This window comes from Schistocerca americana, chromosome 1 (assembly GCF_021461395.2).
Source record: "Schistocerca americana isolate TAMUIC-IGC-003095 chromosome 1, iqSchAmer2.1, whole genome shotgun sequence".
Lineage (NCBI taxonomy): Eukaryota > Metazoa > Arthropoda > Insecta > Orthoptera > Acrididae > Schistocerca > Schistocerca americana.
This window is the reverse complement of record NC_060119.1, coordinates 727,316,938-727,344,082: the sequence shown is the minus strand read 5'-3', so window position 1 is coordinate 727,344,082 and position 27,145 is coordinate 727,316,938. Positions and strand designations below refer to the sequence as shown.

The 27,145-nt window shown below is 42.2% G+C and overlaps 1 protein-coding gene across 1 annotated transcript in view; it reads right to left on the bottom strand.

The window, feature by feature from the left end:
• Positions 1-23,706, bottom strand: part of LOC124610535 (splicing factor 1-like) — a 38,483-nt gene extending 14,777 nt beyond the window's left edge. The window contains exons 1-3 of the mRNA XM_047140166.1: positions 23,438-23,706; positions 18,287-18,418; positions 17,345-17,420 (exon numbers count right to left, since the gene is read on the bottom strand). Of these exons, the coding sequence (XP_046996122.1) occupies positions 17,345-17,420; positions 18,287-18,418; positions 23,438-23,555 (326 nt within the window). The 5' untranslated portion in view covers positions 23,556-23,706. The remainder of the gene's footprint in view (positions 1-17,344; positions 17,421-18,286; positions 18,419-23,437) is intronic.
• Positions 23,707-27,145: the final 3,439 nt, after the last annotated feature.

Below are 27,145 nucleotides of genomic sequence, written 5' to 3'. Positions count from 1 at the left end.
TGCGATGAACATCAGCGTCATACACACCTTAGTCAACCGGAAAAGTCGGCAATTGCGGAACACTGTCTGAATACAGGACATTGGATGATTTATGAAAAGACAGAAGTTTTATCCCCAGCATCATCTTTCTGGGATTGTGTCATTAAGCAAGCAATACATATTCGCACAGTCAATAATCTCATCAACAAGGATGTGGGATTCCACCTGAGCACAGCCTGGAACCCTGCACTGGCTGCTATTAAATGCGAAAATCCAGATTCTTCAACAACACACCCTTCATAACATTGGTCTAGTACAGCCATTGATGAGTAACGTCTAGCTGCACTGTTGGCAAACGCAGCATACAGCACATGCGCAGGAGAGCTGCTCTGCGATTTTCGGCACTATCTATCTGCAAATCACTGTGCATACGCAATTTCCGTGCCTGTGCATTCTTTGCGCGTGTATTCTAGAAACAGGGCATCGACATGCGGATACCGTCAGTTGTACCTAACCATCAGCAAATTTGAACCAACTGAAGATGTCTGACAGTTGCTCCGAGGAAATATTGCGGAATTTGCACAATGTGATCCGGCGGCAAACCTGTGAAGACTATTTGCAACACATCCACCAGGAAAGCTTGAAGAGTCACAAAGACTACCTTATTCATAAAATATTATGTATCATTTGTACTTGTTATAGAAAGTTCTAATTACAGCACTTGATTAAACTGATGAAATAATAAAGCTGTACCAAGTTTCAAGATTTTAGTGCAAGTCATTACAAGCAATCTAAAAGAGGCAGTTCACATCACTTTCCACTGTTGGTTCCGTTCTAAAAATTCTAGCTGACAAAAATTGAATGCAGTCGAGCTAAAATTTACTAAACCAAGTTTAACTCCATTCATATAAAAATTAAGAAAACTGAACTATTAAATGCCAGAGATATTAATGTATATAAAAAAAGGGAACATTTATTTGCTGCTACATGTACCTAGAGCTGTTGGTAGCATATGTTTCGTTTGGTGGTGCACTGTGCCCATATATAAATACAGCCAGAGGCAGTAAGAAGAGAGACTTCACACCAAAATATGAACCTGTCAGCATCAGTCAAATGCCTGCATATGATGCGTCTCTGATGACATGACAGCTAGATAGCTACCAAAAGCATTTTCGGTAAACATAGGAAGTCAACTAATGAAGACCGTACACCATCCTGGACTGCCCAGTTTTCATGGAAGTAACTGAGTGTACTGCCCCACAATATTAACAAAACCACATGGCAAGTGGTGAGATCATTTTTCGCCTTTAAGGCGAGCAATTGACATTGACGATGAGAAGTCGGGGTAACAGAACATTTTACGTGGAACTTACTCTAGAGGTCATCTCTGAACTGCTAATTGTGCTGTTTCCGATAGGGACATCATCATGAATAATGATATGTTTGTGTGTGTGAATTTTTACTAAATATATTAATCAGTTTAATGAGTTACAGTTCGAAACCTATTTATAGTTTTAGTTCCTGATTCCGCCGAGTAAAATAGCGAGTAGGAACATTTTCTCTCAGTGAATCCAATGTGTAATATGGCCTTGCAGACTTGCAATTATGGTCAGTATGTTCTCCATCGCTTTCTGGCTGACCGCAAGAATTCTTTTCATACTCTTGTAAACAGCAAAGTTTTATACACTAAATTCATCTGCTGCCCACATAAGAAAGCCTGGTTGTATCAACCAACTCAAAATGGCTCAGTGAAGGACACTTCCCTAAATCGATTCCATCTCCAAAAGTGTCAAAATCGCATTGGAGAAAATGCAAGGTTTGTGCATGATGAAGCAAGTCAAGGTCTGGGAAAGTAGCAAGAAAAGATACCCAGCAATGTGTACCCCTGCTTCAAAATGTTTCATATGAAGGCAAATGTAAGAAATTAATTTTCAGTAAGTAACCACACTTCAAACAATTTTATTTTTAGTACCAATATCTTCTAATTCTACCTCCATTTAGGAAATTAAAGGCAAAAAATATTTCTTCTTGTTGTGAAAACAGAACATATTTGTTTCAATGTTAAAAAGCCATGTTTCTTTGCGGTACTTTGTAGAAAAAGACCGCTCTTTCAAATGCAATGCAATTAATTGACTTAAATTCTGTGCAGCAGAACCTGCAACATGAACTCCAGAAAAACTGGGGAAAAAAACCCAGCATCTACCAGTTGAACGATACCCTAGCTACCCAGTCTGCACTGTTATGATAGCTGGTGGACTAATAATGGATAACCCAGCCATGCTGTTACAAGCTTAGTGTCATGAAGGCCAAATGTGCAGAACCTTAAAACTTTTACTACATTTTACACATTATTATTTACAGCAGGGGGTGGTTGGGTCGTATGGGAGAGACCACCCCTCACGTCAGCAAAAAAAATTTTACTCAAAATTTGAGGCATCGACACCTGTGTGGATCCTCTCATTGTAAGAGAAATATATGTTCATGCTAAAATGCCTGAATCGTTTATATAATGGCTAAACTGTTGTGAGCAACATGAGGTAAGCCATGGTCGCACTGTAGATTTCACTATCTGTGGCTTATTGCCCCTCATGTCCTGCCAATGAGCCCCTCACCAACAAATGGCCCACCATGTCATGTACCAGCTGGCTAAACAGAGTAGGTCAGAGACAGTGGAGGTAACATTAACAAGTTCTTTTCCTTAGATTTCCACATGTCCTGGTACCCAGCAATAAGTTTCTTCTGCCTCTGAAAGAGAACATGATAATGGATTATGATGTTAGAATTTTTAGGCACATCACACTGAAGTATTTACTCACAGATCCTATTCTTAAGTTTGGGAAGATAAACTTAAAAGAACAAGACCGCCCTGGACCATCCAGTTCAGTGCTGACAGAACAGCAAATATAATTTTGTATACTAGAAAGAAAACTGCTCTGGAAGCACTATCATGAGAGTATTATCAAGAAAGCACATTTAGGCAACATGACTGAGCAGTTGACAGAAGTTGTCATGTTTGGACACATCAGTGTCAACCGTAAAAAAAGTTTCCATGTGTCAATTTTGAACTCACAAAATTTAAATAATGTAATGCGGATAAAGGCCTTCCCACTTCAATTGTAAAATTAATTTGGGCCACTTTACTAAGCATAGAGATGCTATATTCCAATCTTTGCTTTGGGTCTTAATTCCATCAAGTGGTAGGATTCTGAACAACTTTTACACACTGATCCCAAATGGCCTCATGGCCCATGGACTATTGTTGAACAAACATTCCATTGGTTGTAGCATAATGTAGATAGATACTAGAAATTTTGGGTATTCTATGAAGCTACATTAACTAAAAGTGTGTGAATGTGTAATTTTTTTTTTGGTCATAGAAAGAAACCATTATTAATCAAATGGATTAGATTTATATATGAGAGTCACTTCGTACACTACAAAACTGAAGAATGATAATCCTTTCACAAAAGTATTTAATTTTTTCTAAAAACATACCACTATTCCTTGATAAGTTTTTACTGTTTATATGCTGCCATCAACTATGTAAGGTATGCAGCAATACTACCACCATTACAATACATCAAACATCAGTTAACAAAAACATACCCAAGATGAACTGCGCAAAAATGTCTTACTGGCCTTCAAAATCATTTAGCAAGTATTGGTTGTCAAGTTTTAAGAATCGTTTGGTCATTCCAATAAAATATTTATCAAATACTGTGTTTTGTGCACTGATAGTTCCATATGGCGCCTGACTGGAAATGTCTTCTACTCAGAATTTATGCAAGTATTTTAACCATTGACTCAACAGTTTCATCTGCAAAGGAGAAGTATAGCACACCTGAGACATAATGGAAATGCAGGAGATGGACCAAAAATTCCTTTACTACAAAAAGTTACACAGAGCATTTTCGTCACTCCCTAAGTAATAAGATGAATGCCAAAACTTACTCTCCCTAATTTTTTTTTGTCTCTAATGTAGCCATCATCTCTCTTCTTTTTAAAATAATTTTTAAGGATTAAATGAAATTAATCCAATAATCAATACATGCATTCTCGGCAATCAATCCTAAATAAAAGTGAAGCATATGTAGAAAATTTGTGCAGAAGTGACTTATCCTATGAGTTTCATCAACAGGGACTGCATGCTTAAAAATCAATCTCTAATGGTGGACACACTAATATAAATTAACCACAAAAATGTATCTACTAGTTTTATTTCTGCCAGTATAATCCGAAATTTTCAAACACTTCCTACCATTTCATTTCCTTATGTTTTTACATCTCACAAACAGCAATATGTTAGAAGTTTGATGATGTGGCAGTGAACTTCATCAATTTTTCCTCTGCATATTTGCCATGGGGGGATTTGTGGTAAATCACAGAAGAATTAAGAAGAATACAAAGAGATTCAAGTGAGGAACACAAGCCAACAACTTTCCAATGGACAAAATTACACAGTAATGACATCTGATTTTTTATTCATTTGCTCAATTTTATGTGAAGTAAGGGAGACACTACTGCAATATGTAATAGTTTCAATGTAACTATAGGAAAAAGAAGTCAGCAAGGTTTGTGTTGATGAGGATATTATGTTGTTCAATGAGATGTATAGTTTTTAAAACATGTTATAATGAGCAGTTTCATACAATCCTGAGCACACTGGTGACAACACGACCACAAAACAGATCATAACTTATAGGTAAAATAAAGTAAGTAAAGGCTATAGTGTTGCTTGTACCTTGATTACCTAAGTTACTAGTTAATGAAAGAAGATTTCTGTGCAACTTTATTACATTGCTTCAAATTACAAGAAGTTGTTTACTTATAACATGGATGTTCCGAATAAAGTTGTGTATCTTTACATGGTTACCTATCAGTTTATGTTATAATTACAAAAACCCTTCTCGCCATCTCATTCAATGATGCACTGAACTTAAGGAGATGGAAGTGACTTACGGAAATGTGATTAATGATAATAATATCTTAGAAATAATGCAGGCCCTTCATACCAAAATATGAAAAGGATCTGAAAACTGGCTACAAGATGAAAATCAATAAAAGCAAATTACCAGCAGTGGAGAGTAATCTAATTGTGAGAGGGAGGAAACAGATCAGGAAATGAAATTCTAAACACAGTAGATGACTGTTGCTAGTTGGACTGCAAAATAACTGATGATAGCAGAAATAATGAAGATTTAACACACAGACTGGTAACATCAAGAAAAGCTCTTCTGAAGAGATCTGTGAACATCCAATGCAAATTAAAGTGTTACAAATATTTTCTGAAAGGTTTTTTCAAGGGTATAGGTATATGTGGGAGCAAAACACTGACAATAATCAGTACAGACAAAAAGAGAAGCTTCTGAAAAGTGGTACTACAGAAGAATGCTGAAGACAGTGTGTAGTTCAGGTCACTAATGAAGAAGTCCTGCACTGAATAGGGGTGGTGGTTACTGCTGAAACAACCAGTTTTCAGTTATCAGGTTTTTTCAACACCACTTTAACCTGGCTGTTAAAACTGCTCAAAATAACCACTTTCTGAAATAACCTAACTTTTTTTAATTCCCATTATTTCCTGTAATAAATGCAGAAACCTAATATTGTGACTTCCTCGGTTTCAAGATGCACAGAATCAAAATATTAAATCAAATAGTCAAATAAAAGGAAACATAGTCCAGCCACTGTTGCTTTTCTTGAAAGGGACAAGTGGTTGAATACTAAAATCACTGGTATTATTCTAGTTATTCTAATTTTTTGAAACGTTGCTAAAAATCATGTTCTAATCAAAGTTTATAATACCACTATTTGGGCATTACACACAGTCAGAGCTCAATGATGAAAACTGAGGCTGAAGAACTCGAGCTCGGGGAAGGGGGGGGGTGTGAATTGGGGCGAGGCGTGTGCAAGCTCGGGGGGGGGGGGGGGGGGGGGGGGAAGGATGGGGTGAGGCGCGATCGAGGCCGGGGGGATGGGGCGGCCCCAGATGGGGCGAGGCGAAAGCGGACCGGGGTGGGGGGGATGGGGCGAGGCGTGGGCGAGCCGGGGTGGGGGGGGATGGGGCGGCCCCAGATGGGGCGAGGCGAAAGCGGGCCGGGGTGGGGGGGGGGGATGGGGCGAGGCGGGAGCGAGCCGGGGTGGGGGGGGGCGGGGATGGGGCGAGGCGGGAGCGAGCCGGGGTGGGGGGGGGGCGGGGATGGGGCGAGGCGGGAGCGAGCCGGGGTGGGGGGGGGGGCGGGGATGGGGCGAGGCGGGAGCGAGCCGGGGTGGGGGGGGGGGCGGGGATGGGGCGAGGCGGGAGCGAGCCGGGGTGGGGGGGGGGGCGGGGATGGGGCGAGGCGGGAGCGAGCCGGGGGGGGGGGGGCGGAGATGGGCGAGGAGGCAGAGGAGGGGGGAGGGGCGAGGAGGCAGAGGAGTGGCGAGGAGGCAGAGGAGGGGGGAGGGGCGAGGAGGCAGAGGAGTGGCGAGGAGGCACGAGGAGTGGCGAGGAGGCACGAGGAGTGGCGAGGAGGCGCGAGGAGTGGCGAGGAGGCGCGAGGAGTGGCGAGGAGGCGCGAGGAGTGGCGAGGAGGCGCGAGGAGTGGCGAGGAGGCGCGAGGAGTGGCGAGGAGGCGCGAGGAGTGGCGAGGAGGCGCGAGGAGTGGCGAGGAGGGGCGAGGAGTGGCGAGGAGTGGCGAGGAGTGGCGAGGAGTGGCGAGGAGGGGCGAGGAGGGGCGAGGAGTGGCGAGGAGGGGCGAGGAGTGGCGAGGAGGGGCGAGGAGTGGCGAGGAGTGGCGAGGAGGGGCGAGGAGGGGCGAGGAGGGGCGAGGAGGGGCGAGGAGGGGCGAGGAGGGGCGAGGAGGCAGAGGAGGGGCGAGGAGGCAGAGGAGGGGCGAGGAGGCAGAGGAGGGGCGAGGAGGCAGAGGAGGGGCGAGGAGGCAGAGGAGGGGGGAGGGGCGAGGAGGCAGAGGAGGGGGGAGGGGCGAGGAGGCAGAGGAGGGGGGAGGGGCGAGGAGGCAGAGGAGGGGGGAGGGGCGAGGAGGCAGAGGAGCGGGGAGGGGGAGGGGCGAGGAGGCAGAGGAGCGGGGAGGGGGAGGGGCGAGGAGGCAGAGGAGCGGGGAGGGGGAGGGGCGAGGAGGCAGAGGAGCGGGGAGGGGGAGTGGCGAGGAGGCAGAGGAGCGGGGAGGGGGAGTGGCGAGGAGGCAGAGGAGCGGGGAGGGGGGAGGGGCGAGGAGGCAGAGGAGCGGGGAGGGGGGAGGGGCGAGGAGGCAGAGGAGCGGGGAGGGGGGAGGGGCGAGGAGGCAGAGGAGCGGGGAGGGGGGAGGGGCGAGGAGGCAGAGGAGCGGGGAGGGCGAGGAGGCAGAGGAGCGGGGAGGGGGGAGGGCGAGGAGGCAGAGGAGCGGGGAGGGGGGAGGGCGAGGAGGCAGAGGAGCGGGGAGGGGGGAGGGCGAGGAGGCAGAGGAGCGGGGAGGGGGGAGGGCGAGGAGGCAGAGGAGCGGGGAGGGGGGAGGGCGAGGAGGCAGAGGAGCGGGGAGGGGGGAGGGCGAGGAGGCAGAGGAGCGGGGAGGGGGGAGGGCGAGGAGGCAGAGGAGCGGGGAGGGGGGAGGGCGAGGAGGCAGAGGAGCGGGGAGGGGGGAGGGCGAGGAGGCAGAGGAGCGGGGAGGGGGGAGGGCGAGGAGGCAGAGGAGCGGGGAGGGGGGAGGGCGAGGAGGCAGAGGAGCGGGGAGGGGGGAGGGCGAGGAGGCAGAGGAGCGGGGAGGGGGGAGGGCGAGGAGGCAGAGGAGCGGGGAGGGGGGAGGGCGAGGAGGCAGAGGAGCGGGGAGGGGGGAGGGCGAGGAGGCAGAGGAGCGGGGAGGGGGGAGGGCGAGGAGGCAGAGGAGCGGGGAGGGGGGAGGGCGAGGAGGCAGAGGAGCGGGGAGGGGGGAGGGCGAGGAGGCAGAGGAGCGGGGAGGGGGGAGGGCGAGGAGGCAGAGGAGCGGGGAGGGGGGAGGGCGAGGAGGCAGAGGAGCGGGGAGGGGGGAGGGCGAGGAGGCAGAGGAGCGGGGAGGGGGGAGGGCGAGGAGGCAGAGGAGCGGGGAGGGGCGAGGAGGCAGAGGAGCGGGGAGGGGCGAGGAGGCAGAGGAGCGGGGAGGGGCGAGGAGGCAGAGGAGCGGGGAGGGGCGAGGAGGCAGAGGAGCGGGGAGGGGCGAGGAGGCAGAGGAGCGGGGAGGGGCGAGGAGGCAGAGGAGCGGGGAGGGGCGAGGAGGCAGAGGAGCGGGGAGGGGCGAGGAGGCAGAGGAGCGGGGAGGGGCGAGGAGGCAGAGGAGCGGGGAGGGGCGAGGAGGCAGAGGAGCGGGGAGGGGCGAGGAGGCAGAGGAGCGGGGAGGGGCGAGGAGGCAGAGGAGCGGGGAGGGGCGAGGAGGCAGAGGAGCGGGGAGGGGCGAGGAGGCAGAGGAGCGGGGAGGGGCGAGGAGGCAGAGGAGCGGGGAGGGGCGAGGAGGCAGAGGAGCGGGGAGGGGCGAGGAGGCAGAGGAGCGGGGAGGGGCGAGGAGGCAGAGGAGCGGGGAGGGGCGAGGAGGCAGAGGAGCGGGGAGGGGCGAGGAGGCAGAGGAGCGGGGAGGGGCGAGGAGGCAGAGGAGCGGGGAGGGGCGAGGTGGCAGAGGAGCGGGGAGGGGCGAGGTGGCAGAGGAGCGGGGAGGGGCGAGGTGGCAGAGGAGCGGGGAGGGGCGAGGTGGCAGAGGAGCGGGGAGGGGCGAGGTGGCAGAGGAGCGGGGAGGGGCGAGGTGGCAGAGGAGCGGGGAGGGGCGAGGTGGCAGAGGAGCGGGGAGGGGCGAGGTGGCAGAGGAGCGGGGAGGGGCGAGGTGGCAGAGGAGGGGGGAGGGGCGAGGTGGCAGAGGAGGGGGGAGGGGCGAGGTGGCAGAGGAGGGGGGAGGGGCGAGGTGGCAGAGGAGGGGGGAGGGGCGAGGTGGCAGAGGAGGGGGGAGGGGCGAGGTGGCAGAGGAGGGGGGAGGGGCGAGGTGGCAGAGGAGGGGGGAGGGGCGAGGTGGCAGAGGAGGGGGGAGGGGCGAGGTGGCAGAGGAGGGGGGAGGGGCGAGGTGGCAGAGGAGGGGGGAGGGGCGAGGTGGCAGAGGAGGGGGGAGGGGCGAGGTGGCAGAGGAGGGGGGAGGGGCGAGGTGGCAGAGGAGGGGGGAGGGGCGAGGTGGCAGAGGAGGGGGGAGGGGCGAGGAGGCAGAGGAGGGGGGAGGGGCGAGGAGGCAGAGGAGGGGGGAGGGGCGAGGAGGCAGAGGAGGGGGGAGGGGCGAGGAGGCAGAGGAGGGGGGAGGGGCGAGGAGGCAGAGGAGGGGGGAGGGGCGAGGAGGCAGAGGAGGGGGGAGGGGTGAGGAGGCAGAGGAGGGGGGAGGGGTGAGGAGGCAGAGGAGGGGGGAGGGGTGAGGAGGCAGAGGAGGGGGGAGGGGTGAGGAGGCAGAGGAGGGGGGAGGGGTGAGGAGGCAGAGGAGGGGGGAGGGGTGAGGAGGCAGAGGAGGGGGGAGGGGTGAGGAGGCAGAGGAGGGGGGAGGGGTGAGGAGGCAGAGGAGGGGGGAGGGGTGAGGAGGCAGAGGAGGGGGGAGGGGGGAGGAGGCAGAGGAGGGGGGAGGGGTGAGGAGGCAGAGGAGGGGGGAGGGGTGAGGAGGCAGAGGAGGGGGGAGGGGTGAGGAGCTAGCGGACAGATTCCTCATTTCTAGATTTCCAAAATGAATTAAACACAGTGCCTTCTTGTTTTCCACTGTAGAAGAGTAATTCGAGTATGGTGATTGCATCAACATGATCAAGCACCTGTTCATAATGCACGGCCTGCGGCGGAGTGGATGCACGACAATAACATCCCTGTAATGGACTGGCCTGCACAGAGTCCTGACCTGAATCCTATAGAACACCTCCGGAATGTTTTAGCGTGCTCGGCAATTTTCGATTATTATAAAAAATAAAACAACGAATTTTTTTCAAATTGTGTGTGAGAAATGGAATCACGTGGTCTAAAACACTTGAAATGTTGACAGTGGCATACAGTGAGTCTGCTCTCAGTAAAAAAAAAAATATGTTTACAAGTCGTACAAACTCTTCCAAGGTGGCCGAGAAGATGACAATGACGAACCTCACTCTGGGTGCCCCAGCACATCAACAACAGATGATAACATCTAAGCTGCTGTTAAGAAAATTGTTTTGGAAAAGTTGGTTCCAAAACTTTGCAATTTTGATCAGGAGAGCCGTCACGTGAGCGTCGCTCAGGACTTCTTGAAAGACGTCAATGATGAACCTGATTTGCTCAAAAGGATCATAACTGGTTACGAAACATGGGTTGACGGTTATGACGTCGAAACCAAAGCCCAATTGTCCCAATGGAAGCATCCTAGGGAGCCAAGACTGAAAAAAGCATACCAAGTTCGATCAAATGTCAAAGTTTTGGTCACTGTTTTTTTTTCCAATTACCATGGTGTAGAACATCATGAATTTTTGCCTTGATGTTGTACGGTCAATAAGGAGTATTACCTTGACATTATGAACCGTTTGCAATAAGCAATATGCAAAAAAAGTCCAAAATCATGGAAAAACATTTCACGGCTTTTACATCATGACAATGCACCAGCTCATTCATCATTGCTTGTGAGAGATTTTTGGCCAAAAAACATGACAATCATTCCACAGCCACCATATTCACAGGATTTGGCCCCCTGCTACTTTTTCCTGTTCCGAAAACTGAAGACACCTATGAAAGGACAGAGATTTTCAATGACTGAGGAAATAAAAACTGCATCACTGGATGTACTGAAGGATGTACCAAGAAGTGCTTACGAGAAGTGCTTCGAGGATTGGAAGAAGTGTTGGCACAAATGTATTGTATCTGAGGGGAATTACTTTGAAGGAGACAACAAGAATAATCAATAAATATTTTTTTCATGAAAACATAAAACCACCTCACTTTTTGAACGTACCTTGTATAGTAGTAGAAGCATTTATAATTCTGTGGTTGATGTCATCTATTTTGTAAAACCTTGTGCAGCAAGGTACAGGGAGAGGTGGGTGTACCATATGGTCTGAAGTCATTACCAGAGTTCCTTACTCCCAATATTCTTTCATGCAGGTCAGAATAACAAAGCCTCACAAACTCACAAGCATCAGTTGTGCCTCTCTACCCTCTGTACATTAAACCAGACTTTCAGATACAGATAATTCTGGGAGAGCACATTAACAGTCTCCGGCCTTGGCATGGTTATCCTCACAGCAATCTCTGACCAGACTCCCAAATGCTTTTGAATTTCAGAGCCTAGGGTCAACACAACCAGTTGGTCGTTGATTATGTGGTGGCATAGTCCTATAGTTGATATGATTTAGAAATTAGACACACTTCGAGTCATTTGTAACACATTTAATCAAGAGGGGTAGCAGATTGATTCACTACACTCACTGCAGTGTGCATTGGCAAGAAGCCCATTCATAATGGTTCCCCAGAAAGTGAAATGTCAAGAAAGGTACCTTATAATTAATTGTAGTAGCATGGTGTGAATTTGTGGAATGGACAATGAGATTTACTCTGGTTGGTTCAATTAATCCTCTATTCTCCTTAAGCATCCTTTGCAGTAAAGAGAGAACCTAAATGTATTTAACAGGCTGCAGTGGAATAAATCACAAAAAATAACTCAAGTGAAGCAGCAATAACACTTGTTCATAGTTGCTGAAATGTCAAATATGATTAAACAGATTTAGGAAGAAAACTCACGGCACTGAACTCAATAGCACAGTAATGGGAGACTTGAATACTGAAATTAATGAATATGCATTTTATCATATACAATGAAAAAATGTTTTGCTTTCATTATATTTCATTCTTTGTGCTTTCATGTCACAATCCTACACTGCATATTAAAATCCAGTTTGTGCCTGTATTTAATGCTTTCCCCCTTACTATGGAACTCAAATTAATGAAAATAGCTTTAATGTCTTTACATTTTATGATTCTGTAGTAGCTTCAGCTCAGCCAAAGTTCTGGCTTACTGCATCTCAATACTTGCAGACAGTACAATGTGCACAGTCACATTACCAGTTTACCAAATACTGGAAAACTGTAGTGCAGGGCCCTGTGAAATGAGTGCTAGTGAAGCACTTCACTCCACCTCCCAACATCACCCCTCTCTGGCTCTGAGCTAGGAACACTCACAGGGAGAAAGTAATAAAATTATATTTTCACATCTATGAACTCCATTCAGGGTCATCATGCACAGAATTTGTTCTTCAGGCAGAAAGCAAATGCTAGAAAGCAGGTAGATGTGACAAAATTACTTAAAAGAACATTTAAAGAAAGATGCAAAAGCAAAAATAAATTACAAAAACCACATATGGAAATGGCTAATCAAATAACTTTATAAGATACAAAAGGAGCAAGAAATTATTTTACACAAAATAAGAGAATACCTGACTATTTATATGAGTGATGGTATGAAAACCAAATTTGAAAATGAAATTTGAGTTGGGTTTCCAGTCACCCTATCCATTTAAAAACCCCTACTGATAATAATGAAGTTTTGGTTTATTGAGGACATTTCCAGCATCCTTAACCTGTCAAATCAGGAAAATTACTGCCTAAATTAACAAGCTGGTTGTAAAGAAATGAAAAAAAAAAAATTGTAACACATGGTATCTGAAAGCTAGATGGAAACGTAAATCTAAAAACAAAACCACTCTTGATTAAAAGGGAGTGACTTCCTGAAAGAAAGTATCATCGATTTACTAAAATATTATTGCTTAAATAAAAAGCTGCAAAAGAAAAGTGGAAATATTATGAAGAATTTACTTTCCCTCATTAATTCACTTTTGCCTGAAGTTACTGATTTGCTATTCAGTCACCAATTTAATCACAAATGCAAATGCAGTAAGAACGGTCATACTTTCTTACTGCATCGCAGAAGTAAAAATCATTTTCAATTTCATTGATAAAGCACAATTTGTGACCACATTATTAGTTAATTACAATGTCCGGACCATACAAAGATGAACCATACAAATGGATGCTATGGAGCCTACTGATATCAGAAAATCAGTAAGTGAGGTATTTTAATGTGTTTGAAGACTAATTTTGGCACCACAGGTTCTGCAGTCTGAAATGAAAACTGATTAAAGCAACCTTCTATTCTTTAGGTCAGCAGTTATGAAATGTGAAGCTCCCATCCATCTTACTTTAAGATAGTGGTTATTAAGCCTAGAATGCCCTTGCCAAAAATGGCCTGTGCAACCATCATCTGTAAGAATGTAGAGAAAGTTATCAGTTTGTGCTCTTAAGTTTTTTAAAATAAAAAACATGAATACACTAAAAATAAAAACAGTATTCAGATACCTACACTACTATGGTAAGACATTTTTCCAAATCCGATGCCCCACACAAATTACAAGGGCAAAATTAATAAACTATGTAACCCATACTTTCCTGACTGTGAGGAGAAAACAACAATGGTAGCCCTAACACACTGATTGTGTTCTACTCCACACTTTATCATCATCTTTTCATGTGGGTGGCCTATCATGTGTGTGTCTTTAAAAGAGACATACATCTTGGATGCCACTCTTCCCCAGTACATTTCTTATTAGAAAACTATACAAACTGACAAATGTAGTGACAAAGAATATTTCAGAGAATCCTAAGTGCAATGTAACTAGTCAAGTCTCTTTGAAAATGTTCTTGGAGCAATCTGCATATAAAACCACATCAAACAGGAGTTAACGCAAGCAACAGCCAAGTATTCCTCAATCTGCTGAATTAAAATCCATTCAGCATTCTCAAATGCCTTGTGACAATTTCAACAAATTCAAATAAGAAAAATTCTCACAGGAAGATGCTTTCATATGTGTTTTGCTACATTTCAGTGAAAGACAAAAATTCTGGCAAAAAGTCTGATACTACATGTCACACACTATATGTGTAAAGAAACTAGGACAAAGTAGTTTAACAAATATTTTGGGTATTATCATTATGCCCTAAAAACTGCAACAATCTCTCTTGCATGGCATTATGTAAATACTAGAACTTGCTACTTAGTTATTAGAACAAAAAGTGCATGGCAACCAAGTTGGGCAATGTTGTCACTCAATTTTCTCTTTATTTTCCAACCTACAAAGAGTTGCTTCAAAACCAAATGTATGCCTTTCACCAAATAAAAAACAAACATGAATCAGGATTTTCGTGTAGCAGCTACTGTCAGTAGTTGTTCTTCAAAAGCACTAAGCAAGGAATTAATTTTACAAACGTATCCAACTTCAAAATACGAAATTTAGTAAAGAAATGTCTATTAAATCAATCAGATTCCTTTCCTTTCCCTTGTGTATACCATTTATCAACAGAACACCAACCAAGGCGATGCAACAGAGAAATCTTCCAAGATACTTTGACAGTACAAATCAGTTAACTTTAAAATTATGCTGTTGAAAGTTAAGAAATTGCAACATATTACTGAACTACAATAGAATTAAAAGAACTGCATGACATACATGTAACTGCATTTATGCAACACAGCAAAAACATTGGTGTCTGAATTGCAGGATTAATATAATGATGAACTCTTTGTAATGAACTATAACCAAGCAATACTGAAAATTATGTTCACTACTGCACTACACAAATTTAAATTAACTATGTTTATTATTGTTCCACTGGTGTACTAGTTTTCAAGGCTGTAGCCAGTGTCTCTGGAAATTATGAACAATGGGTGCCCATAGAGCAGCTACTTTGATTTAAACTTCACCATCTGTTGATTCATTCCAGAATGCAGAAATTATCAACAGTAACTACTTCGGGGTAGAACTTTAATATTTTCATTCTTGTTGATGCCACATTTGCATTATACAGGGTGATTCAAAAAGAATACCACAACTTTAGAAATTTAAAACTCTGCAACGACAAAAGGCAGAGCTAAGCACTATCTGTCGGCGAATTAAGGGAGCTATAAAGTTTCATTTAGTTTTACATTTGTTTGCTTGAGGCGCTGTTGACTAGGCGTCAGCGTCAGTTGATGCTAAGATGGCGACCGCTCAACAAAGCTTTTTGTGTTATTGAGTACGGCAGAAGTGAATCGACGACAGTTGTTCAGCATGCATTTCGAACGAAGTATGGTGTTAAACCTCCTGATAGGTGGTGTATTAAACGTTGGTATAAACAGTTTACAGAGAATGGGTGTTTGTGCAAAGGGAAAAGTTCTGGACAGCCGAGAACGAGTGATGAAAATGTAGCACGCATCCAGCAAGCATTTGTTCGCAGCCCAGGAAAATCGACTCGCAGAGCTAGCAGACAGCTGCAAATTCCACAATCAACTGTATGGAGAGTCCTACGAAAAAGGTTAGTTGTGAAACCTTATCGTCTGAAATTGGTTCAAGCACTGTCTGCAGCTGATAAGATTAAAAGAATCGATTTCTGCGATTTTATCCTTGCTCAAATGGAAATAGATGAATCTTTCGTTTCAAAGATTGTGTTTAGTGATGAAGCAACTTTCCACACTAACGGGAAAGTCAACCGTCACAATGTCTGTATATGGGGCACTGAGAATCCGCGGGAAACAACTCAGTATGAACGTGACTCGCCTAAGGTGAACGTTTTCTGTGCCATTTCAGCCAATAATGTTTTTGGTCCCTTTTTCTTCGAAGGTGCTACTGTAACTGGACTACAGTATCTGGAGATGTTAGAGAATTGGCTGTTGCCTCAGCTCGAACAAGCAGCACAACAATTCATATTTCAACAGGATGGAGCGCCACCACATTGGCACTTATCTGTCCGTAACTACCTGAACGTCAACTACCCGAGGCGATGGATCGGCCGCCAGGCAGCCCGTGACAGAGCACTTCATCACTGGCCTCCAAGAAGCCCTGATCTTACCCCCTGTGATTTTTTCTTATGGGGGTATGTTAAGGATATGGTGTTTCGGCCACCTCTCCCAGCCACCATTGATGATTTGAAACGAGAAATAACAGCAGCTATCCAAACTGTTACGCCTGATATGCTACAGAGAGTGTGGAACGAGTTGGAGTATCGGGTTGATATTGCTCGTGTGTATTGAACATCTCTGAACTTGTTTTTGAGTGAAAAAAAACTTTTTAAATACTCTTTGTAATGATGTATAACAGAAGGTTACATTATGTTTCTTTCATTAAATACACATTTTTAAAGTTGTGGTAGTCTTTTTGAATCACCCTGTATTTATAAATTGAGAATATATTTGCCTGACAATTGTAAGAGATTCCAGGACCAAAACTTACATTATGTCTCTTAATGTCATTCAGCTAAAATGTTTTTTCATAAATCTCCAGTGACTGCAGATAAGTCTTATTTCAAGTTCTATTGAGCACATACCAGTGCAAGGAGACAGTATCAAAATATTCTCCGTATCAACACAATCTTCTTGCAAGAACTGGATACCTTAGACAAAGGGAGGTTGTGCGCGAAAACACATACTGCTGTGGAAGTTTCTCAATAAACTTATGTTAAGCCTAAATACCTAAAATGATTTTTTGCATTTACCTCCAGTAAACCCTGCTTGTAGGCTGACAGATTAATTCTTGTTATAATGAAAGTTGTGTTTAAGGATAACTTTATCAAATTATCACATCACTGTTCACACCCAGGACAAAAGTATTAAAAATTTCTGCAGGAAATGCAGTGGCTAATGGTAGGTTACTTAAACGAGACTTGTATGGACTATCAAATGACAGTGAAATAACAAAAAAAAAGGAAAATTTGAACAATTGGATCATTTGTCTATAGTAAGTCAAACATCCAAAGCATGCAAATTACAGGTTACATCAGTAAGAGTAAAGTGCTATGCCTACATTTCTTGCTATGGTAGTGTTTACAGCGAATACTTGGAATGAATGTCATATCCCAAAACAAAAAAAGTTTAAGTTACAAACATGTTGTAGGTGTAGTGCAGTGGAAGCTGAAGAAGTGTTCCACTTATTGGCATTCATTGGTTGTAAAAAATAGCAAACTCAGAAATAAACAGAAGCCACTGCAAAGTCTGCATGAAATTTGTTTAATATGACTACTTTCAAGTCACAATTTCAGATGTGACTTATGCCTCAACTGGACACAACAAAATTAATATGAATATAAATATTTCAGAACAATGATCTACATTCAATTTTTTTACTTCTTAGTATCCTGCAATTCAAACTAAGACCTGATAACTGATTAAACTCTCAATAAAATTTAAGCTAGTTATCAGCTGTTTCAAACCGTAGTCATCCAACCTGAAATGTCCATCCTTGTAAAAAAAATATTTAAGTTTCCAAACCAATACAAAGCCCATGATAGAAGTAATGATAGGATGGCAGATAAGACTTCTTCAAGATGATGCTAAGCTGAATAGAAGTGGTTATTTTTCATGAAGCACACCTTTCTTCTGGGTTAACTGGTATCCCTAAATCGCCAGTGCGCAGTTTCCTGCTGATTTCTTCAATCTGGAGCTGAACTGAAATTTAATGGGTTAGAAAAGGGCACAAAGCCCAAAAATTAGAAAGTTACAGTAAATACTTGATAAGAATGAAAAAATTTGGTATATATCACCTTCTAAGACTAGTCTGATAAGTCAACTACAGACAGCTTTCATACGGAATGCATAAAAGAAATTAGTCATAACAAATAGAAAACATATAAACTTTTATCTTAAACTAGAAATAATTAACAATTTTTACATTTGAAGTATATAAAGTGATGTTTCTCAGATACAAAAAATGAAATATTTTCATCGATGAAACAACAGGAATAAATAATGGGCCACTACCCAATTAAAAATGTGATTACTCCAAGAAAATCATCCCCCCTCCCAATTACAGGGTCGGTATGTGACCCTACATATACATAAACTGTGCAGTGTGAAAATAAGAGTGATGATGCTTGCAATAATTTATTGTCATACAGCAATTTAATCTTCACCAGTGAGCAATTTGGTTTATGAACAGGCTCAATAAAACTGCAAAAAATAATTGTCATTATTGTTAGAACATACTGAATTTGGTATTACAATGAACACTGCAAAGTATTATACGTCCAACCTCACTTGGTCAAAGATATTGGAGAAAATTATGACATCAAATCCTGATCCCTTTCTAGTTACCTATGGAATCAAGAAAAAAAAAAAATTACAAAGATCAATCACCCATAGTATGAACCCATTTACCTGTAAGAATATATGAATATTCAGTAACACAGAAAAATACATAATCAAATCACCTATCATATTTTTTCACTGGTATCACACGTAGCCAAAATTGTTAATATATAAACCTGTATCAGAACAACAATTAATTAACCCATAATGTTTTATACAAAACTCACCTAAATATGCCTGTTCCTGCTGCTTACTCAGGTTTGTGGGAAGAACAGTTGGCATTCCCGGAATAAACGTCTTCTCTTTCTCATCACCTCCCCATCTGGACCTGCGCCTCTTTCGCCGCTCTTCCTTTTCAGCTACAAAGAAATATCTGTTTTGTAATGGTTTTCACTATCAGCTTCTGAAACTTCACATGCTACAAAACTTGCTGAATGGTATCAATTACAAAATGCATAATTGGAACAAATCCTTTTTGCAAAAAACAAAAGGTACTCGAAGTGCACGTATCACATACACCATGTTTAAGGAATCACAATTACTCACTCTTTATACTGATGTTCCTCTTGTTAAGAATATATGAAATTATTATTCATACATTATTTTCACTAAATACTTATGTTAGAAACCAAGCATCTCTCTCTTCTCATTTGTTAAAGATGTCCAATACTAGTTGCTGGTGTAAACCACCAAGTATATCTGATGTTTTATCAGCAGATCACTTCACTTCATGATTACGAGTGAAATGGATAACATCAATTTCAAAATGCCTAATGCCTAACAGATTATACACATTTTTTTTAACATAAATATAAAATCTGCAGTAAAAAGCAACTACACATGAAGAAGAAAAAAAAAGTATATAGCAAAACTAAGGTTAACAGTAAGATCAATCAACACACTAAGATTTGTTTGCACAAATCGCATATGAGCAAACAAATCTTTGTGGGTAGACCACAAATCCGTGCAGACCTGGGGTTAGCACAGAGCCTGAACAAAACTGCTCACATATATGGTGATAACTCCACGTCAGTTCGATGCAACACTCAACCCAACCCAGTCGGATCTCTCTAAAATTTGGAGTATCCAATGATCCAAATAAGACACAAAACTACCAATCTGGAGGAGAGGTATATGACAACTGTGAAGAAAGTTACAGGTCTACGAAGTTTGGGGATTGTGTGAAATTTACGTGCGTGTCTCAACATAAATGGCTATAATTTTGGTTCTAATCTGAATATAGCAATGGAAATTTTGACACTGAAAAGTTAACAAGTAAAGCTTTACACTGATATGCAACATGGCAGGTTTCTAAGAATTTTACATTCAGGTCATTGACCTTAACCTTTGACATTTATACCTCAAAACAATGCAGATTTTTTTAATATACTGTGTTGGGGCAGTATGCTACTTGCTAATTGTTTCGTGCATCATGTTGTCGATTGACACCATCATGTTTCCAGAGTGGAAAAACAGAATGTGTGCATTTTGTCATGCTGGTGGTGGATGACAACAATCTAGTAAAGCGTGTGCCACATGGAGCACTTTCGTCTGCTTTAAATAGGGAAGTCAACAGTCGAACGTTTGTTGTGCTGTTACATGTGCTGTGGTGTGTGGAATGCACTTGACACCATTTCCTTTCTGTTTCGAGCCTGTCAAAAATTTATAGAAGACAAAGTTGTTACAAGTTTGTTAAAGGTATGGTTACTGTGTGTGTATTATTTTGGTGAACTTTTTTGTTACATTGTTAGTGACATTTTTACAAATCTGGTTGTCACTTGACACCACTGTGGCGTTGCGCGTTCATGCTGCATGGACATTCTCATTTTTGTAGATACCATTTTTTGTGTTCAGTTGAATTTATTTTGGAATCTTATCATTCTTAATTTATTTGATGGATATTCCAATTATTTTCATGCCTCACATAGCTCATTTCAATAAATACTACTGTTTTTCAGACTAATATGGTGAAACTTTCCATCAAGGAAACCGAGAAGATTCTATAAGAACTCAATGACAGTGAGCTTTCAGAGCTCTCAGACAGTGAAGAAAGGACATGAAACTGTTGGAGATACAGCAGAGACTAGGAATGAAGAAGCACAATGGGAGTGCCAGACCTCACAACATGAAAGAAACACTCTAGAAGCTGAAAAAGAAGTTTCACCAAGCAGAAAATGAACAGCTGCAAGGTAACTTCAAATGGAAAAAAAAAGCCTTTCAGGTGCCTTGACACTACTTTCAGTGATCCAGAGAAGGGGAGAGAGTGGGGGATATGCATTTCAGAAACTGTAAGATGGTTACCAACCAGTATAAGCATAAGGCATGGCAGCAAGCAGATAAAAAGCATGAGCATTCTGGAGATTATGATTTTCATAAGTGTGAACCATAAACTGATGAAACGTACAAATCATCTGTGACCGAAGTGGGAAGAAGCCATACGGAGCAGATTAAATTCCATTTGAATTATTGAGATTCTGCTAGACTATTCCATGGCAAAACTACTACAACTGCTATGCAACATATATGAAAAATTTTAAGTGCTATTACACTTCAAGGAGAATGCAACAATTCCAATTCAAAAGAAGTCAAGGTGTGGTGATATGAATGTGACAGACCCATCAGTTTCATAAGTCATAACGACATGAAATATTTACACAATAATGGAAAAAAACTGATAGAAGATGATCCTGAAAAAGATGTATTAGGAACCCAATAAAATTTAGCAACACTCACAGCAATATTGTCTAATGATGCATCTTAGATGAGATATGAGGATAGGAAAAATCTACATTTATAGCACTTGCATATTTATAGAAAGCTTTTTGCTATGTTGACTGGAATACTCTCTTTGAAGCTAAAGGCTAAAAGACAGAGCAACAGGTTACTCTTAGCCATAATTTACACACAAACTAGACGGCAGTTATAAGAGCAAAATGATCTGAAAGGAAAGCAGAAGTTGAGAAGTAATTGAGACAAGCCTGTAGCACATCCACAATGTTATCTACCTGCAAGCAGAAAAGGATCCCAACCAGCAATTTTGAAATGGAACTAAAGTTCAAGGAGATAAATTCTGATGTTTGCAGATACTGTATTTATGCCAGAGACAGAACTACAACCAGCAATTTTGAAATGGAACTAAAGTTCAAGGAGATAAATTCTGATGTTTGCAGATACTGTATTTATGCCAGAGACAGAACATGAAATATCAGTTGAATGGGACATATAGTGTCTTCAAAAGTTATTTGACGATTGTCAAAAAATGAAAAGCGCAATGGAAGTATGGTTGCCTCATTAAATAAGACTACTTGGCGGGTAGAACAATAGACAATGGTGAAAGCAGACATTATATAAGATGCACAAAACTGGCACTAGCAGGAAAAAGTGTTTCTGAAAGAGAAATTTTGTTAGTATCAAATATAAATTTCAAAAATGTTAAGATGTCTATTCTGAAAGTATTTTTCAGGAGAGCAGCCTTGTATGGAAGTGAAACGTGGGTGTAGTACAGAAGAGAGAGCAGAATGCTGAGAATTAGATTGGTGTATCAGATAACATAGGCTAAAAGTGAGATCGATTTCTTAAGGGTAAAGGGGTTTCCTGAAGTATTTTTGGATGCTAATTTCGTGTAAAGTAATTAGAACGTGAATATTCTGACAAATTTAGAATGTCTGTGAGCTATGCAAATTATAGCTTTTTAATCTTTATAATAATGCCAGCATTGGTCTGTGAAGGTTTGCAATGCAACCTGCAACAAATAGATGTTTAACTATATAGCCCACAATACACTGATGATACCGTAATGTTTGGATCTACATGTTTTAAATATTGTTTTTCACACAACTTCAGAAACAAGTACCAAACTGACTGATGCCAACTTTTGTGAATTTCTTACCTTCCGGAAGTTATATTAATGCTCCTGACCAATTCAGATACATTTGTGCCAACATATTGAAAAGGCAGCAAAGCTTTGTCAAAGAAGTATATTTTGGGTACTTTCACATCAAGGTTGGGGATCAGGACACATCATGAGTCTTACATCAAACATGTAAGGAAGGTCCCCTACTACCTACGCATATAGGCCAGTCATGCGAAAGACGTGCTGGTATCAAAACTATATAGCCAATTAGAGCACCAAAAGTTGTTGGAAGATCATACCATTCGAGCCAAAGGTGGACGCAAACAACCTCTGCCTCCACTTCACATAAAATCTTACATTGTTACACAAGGCGAAAGTTCAGCTCCGAAATTTAAAAACTAACAAAAGGTGAAATATATTAAGACAGACTGAAACAAATTTAAAGACCTTTGATAGCCTTTAAACAAGTTGTGAAGTTTCTCGGCAACTCACAATGATTAGTAAGAAACATGCTGGATAATTTCAAAGTATTGAATGTCTCAATGAGCATGAAGCTGTACTTTCTGGACTCCCTAGAAAATCTAGGTCTGTGAGGGAGGAACCGGGAGAAAGATTCCATGAAAAATTAAACAAATGGAATGAGGATAGGTACAGACTATCAGGACCAATAATTTTGCAGCTTGATAGCTGACTACAGCCAGATGTTACACATGGAGTGTCCACATTCACTGCACAGAAGAAAATGTAACACATTTGCTGGGTGGTTTGGGCGGAAAGACATTAAGATTATGGCTTTCATCTTCGGTATGACGAACATAATACTTCACTATAATGTTAGGAGTGTTCTATTTTTTTATTTTTAAAAAAAGTGTGGGTATCAGTGTTTTGTTTGAATTCTGTGGGCCATCATCATTACTTTGCGAAAATACGCCATGCGATAATATATCAACATTAGTACCACAAAATTATGAAACAATTTCATCTGTAGACCTACATAACTAGTGAAGTACTTAAAAGTAGAGAGGCACACCTGAATATTTACATGCAACAAAAAACGTTGACAACAGGAAATACCCTAACCAGAGGGGCAAAACGTAATGTTACCACTGTTTACGGAACGTTTAGAAAACCTTTACTGTGTACAAGACTGACAGATAAATGTAACGAATAAAATAATTCAGTGTAGATCAACGCATCACAGCTAAGACTTTACGCAATCTGTCAATGAGTACACATTCTACTTTACTACCTCATCTAAGATGCATCTTTAATCCTGAACGGTTACTTTATGTGACATGAAGACGTGCGAGTCGTGCAATGAAATGTTTAAAACTGTAAACATAACCTAATTTGAAGAACTGACTATTTCTCTCTCAAACCAACTTACGAGTCGATATCTTCCAACGTCACAGATGCCAATAAAATTCATCAAAACCTCATTACAAGTATATATTACACCAAACCGGCAGTAAAAAACTAACAATACTTCGACTTCACAATCCAAATTTTCATTAATTAAACTAACCTTCGGTCTCCCGTTTTTTCGAGTCCTTCCCAGTGGGTGAATGGTTAGAATGGGAAGAACTTCTACCGCTCGAACCATACAGAACTATTTGGGTCTCACTAGTCCCATTAGAGCTCATTTTTTTTCTATTGTTGACACCCAGAGTTAGGGACGAATCACTATAACACGATTTTCCTTTAAAATATATACATATGCTGCACCTCCGCTAAAAACAAAATGGCGACCTAGAAAATGCCACACAAGCTTCAACTCACTACTGATCTTTGCTTTGCAGATCTTTGCTCGGGTACCCTCGAAACGTTCATTTCGATATCAACAAATTGCTTTTAATTAGTTAACAGCACTTAACGCCCATCTACACGAAAGCGACCTGCCTATACAGATATACACCCAAATCTCTATGCATGCAATAGATCACTGTAAATGTGCTGACTGTTGTGTTTATTGAGGGACAAACCGCAACCTGAGAACTGCCAAGTTATCGATTCTAACGAGTTCTTGCTGTTCTCGAGATCCGATGTCGGTTCTCGGCTTTCGATTCTCGCTTTGTGGTGTCAGAAAATTCTGGACACAAACGTTTCTATTCCTATCAATAGCGGAATCACTGGCAACGTAACACTTAATTACATTTCGCATCCGTACTGTAATGTTGATACTGTTGTCCAAAGTAGTTGTATACTAGTGCAGCGCTTTAATAACAGCACTGGAACAATCGCTATAAGTCTTGGGTTCTAAGCTCACGAAACAATTAGAAATTTATATTTTTAAATCTTAATTGAGATAAAATTATTAGTTTTATTGAATTAATTGATTTAAATGTATATTGTTTCATTTCTACTCCGTCACTGCATCATTCTCATCGTTGCAATTTCGTATTTATCTGCTGATACCGGGCAACCGACTTCAAGTACAAAGTCTGACCTGTACAGGAATATACATAATGGAGTTCAGGTCGTAGACGCATGGTTGACGACATATGAAAGTTTGGGTCTGGGTGTCAGCCGTGCACAGACAGCCAAATGATACGGCAGCCGCTTGCGATTAGTGGGAAACCCAAGTTCGTGTCCCGGTCTTTTCATTGACATCATTTCCATCTATAGCTGATGGCAGTCCTTACTCACAATTGTGAATTCATTTGACATGTTTCGTATTTCCTGTGGTCGCCACAGTGCTTGTTCCTTTGCAGATGTATGTATATCCAAAGGAACTTTGCATCATAATCAGAATAACACAGGCACTGCAATATCATATTAAAAGTGTAACTTGCAAGGCCAGTAGTATCATACATAGATATTGCTGCCTCAACTGGGAATAATATAGAGTTTCGAGCACCACAGCAAAGGTACAACATGCAGAAAACATAAACACTATCAACACTATCTGCATTTTGGCAATGGACAACAGGGATGCCAAGGCTGTGAGGGAAAGACTTACCAAATCAATTAACTATGTGAAGGACATTCTCAAAATTAAAGCCATTACATTGACACAATAAAAGGATAATCTTAGAACCCGTAAACAAAGCAGACTGGAAAAAAATTATCGATTAAGTTAAAACAATGGCGAATATTAAATTCGAACTACCTAAAAAGAAAAGGCCTCTACATTCAATATATGACATACCGAAAGAAATGAGTGACGAAGAAATATTAGAGAGGCTCTATGTATTAAATGCAAAATACCAAGTACAGAGAGCTGATTTCTTGGAACAGAGAAAACTCTGCTTCAAACTGGGATGTAAACTGAGAAACACATTTCGTCAGACCATTGAACTAACTCCATGGCTCTGGAACATACTACTGGAAAGAGGAAAGGTGTACAAAGGATTCTAGGAACTTAATATTAAAAATCACAATTCATTTCCGAGATGTTTTAAATGCCATCATTTTAACCACACAACGAAACATTGTAACACTCAACATATATTGGTCACCTGACTAATGAATGCAAAAACGAGTCAGATGGATCCATACTATGCCATTATCTCAAGAGAAAGTGCAACAAAAGCAGCAAAGTCAACCTATTTAATGTTTTTGCAATGACAAATTGCTAGGAAGCACTATGGAGAGTAAATACGACTTCATAAAGCTAGAATCCAGTGCAACCACTTAAAGTAAACTAAAATCATAATTCACATCATGCACAGTCAAAGCGAACAAAAAAGTTGGGTTGTTTTGAAAATCAGCCTCATGCAAACACAATTTGTTTACTTTTGTATTTACCATGACATGTTTCGACAACTATGTGTCATCTTCTGTGTGTCAAATTTTATTTCTTAAAATTACATCAATAAATGAACAGCATTATTATACACTGGCTTCTTGTGCTCCTTTTGTCGTTTTTTTGACAAGATGTCATCTGCAAAATTTTTCATTCTGTTGCATGTCTGTCTGGAATCTCAATCAACGGCTATTCAGTGTACTGTCTGCATACAGTTTTTCTCGCAATTTTTGCTCGCTGGTTCACTTCACATGGACTTACACAAAATGTGGCGAAACATGATCTGGGCAGACACTTCTGACTCCATTCTCAGTGAGAGGTGAGATCTGATATAGAATTAACAAAATAAGAAACAGAATTAGAAAACATGATCACAGAGACAGAATACATAATACAGTATGAAGAGAAGTTGGACAACCCAAATTTCAATGCCAACTTGACAATGGTACTTTTGGCAGAAGAGAAGAGTACAACATGGCACATACTACATACAGCAAAAAAAGGTCCACAGGGTGGGAAACATACTGAAGAAACAAGGCCCACAAATATCATTTTGCACAAATAACATAGTACAGAAAAATCTAAGCACTAAGCACAAATGACCAATTCTTCAAACACATCATCAACGAGGACAGGACACACACCATCTCAAAAACAACAGAGCAAAATATATCCACAAATTAAACAAAAAACTCCAAGAACACAATGCAATCATCACCACAGCAGACAAAGGGAATACATGTGTACTTATGAATGAGGCAGAGTACATAAGGAAAACAAAAGAATATATAGAACAGAACAACATCGTCAAATTAATCAATGATCCCACCATGAGGTACCAAAGAAACATACAAAAACTCTTAGAAACTTTCAAAGTCACTGTCATGGAAATTCAAGCCAAATACATGACACAAAAGAATCCCAAAGCACCCACCCTCAATAGCTTACCAAAGATAAGTAACAATAACTGTCCGATGAGGCCCATAATCAGTTTGAAAAATGTACTGTCTTACCATCTAGCTATACACCTACATATATTACTAAAGAAGTTATACGCTTTCACAAATAACAAAAACCTAAAAAATATCAGTGAACTGATAGTAAAGATAAAAGATATAACCATACCATCAACAGCAACCCTGGTATCTTTTTACATCTCATCCATCTACACAAATCGACGGTTCAATCCCGTCTCCGGCCATCCTGATTTAGGTTTTCCGTGATTTCCCTAAATCGCTTCAGGCAAATGCCGGGATGGTTCCTTTGAAAGGGCACGGCCGATTTCCTTCCCCATCCTTCCCTCACCCGAACTTGCGCTCTGTCTCTAATGACCTCATTGTCAATGGGACGTTAAACCCTAATCTCCTCCTCCTCCATATACACAAATGCACCAGTAGAAGAAACATTCAACATTGTTAAAAAACAACTCCAGTATCAAGGAGACATAACAAGTACACCCATAGATGAAATAAAAGCCACCTTAAATAT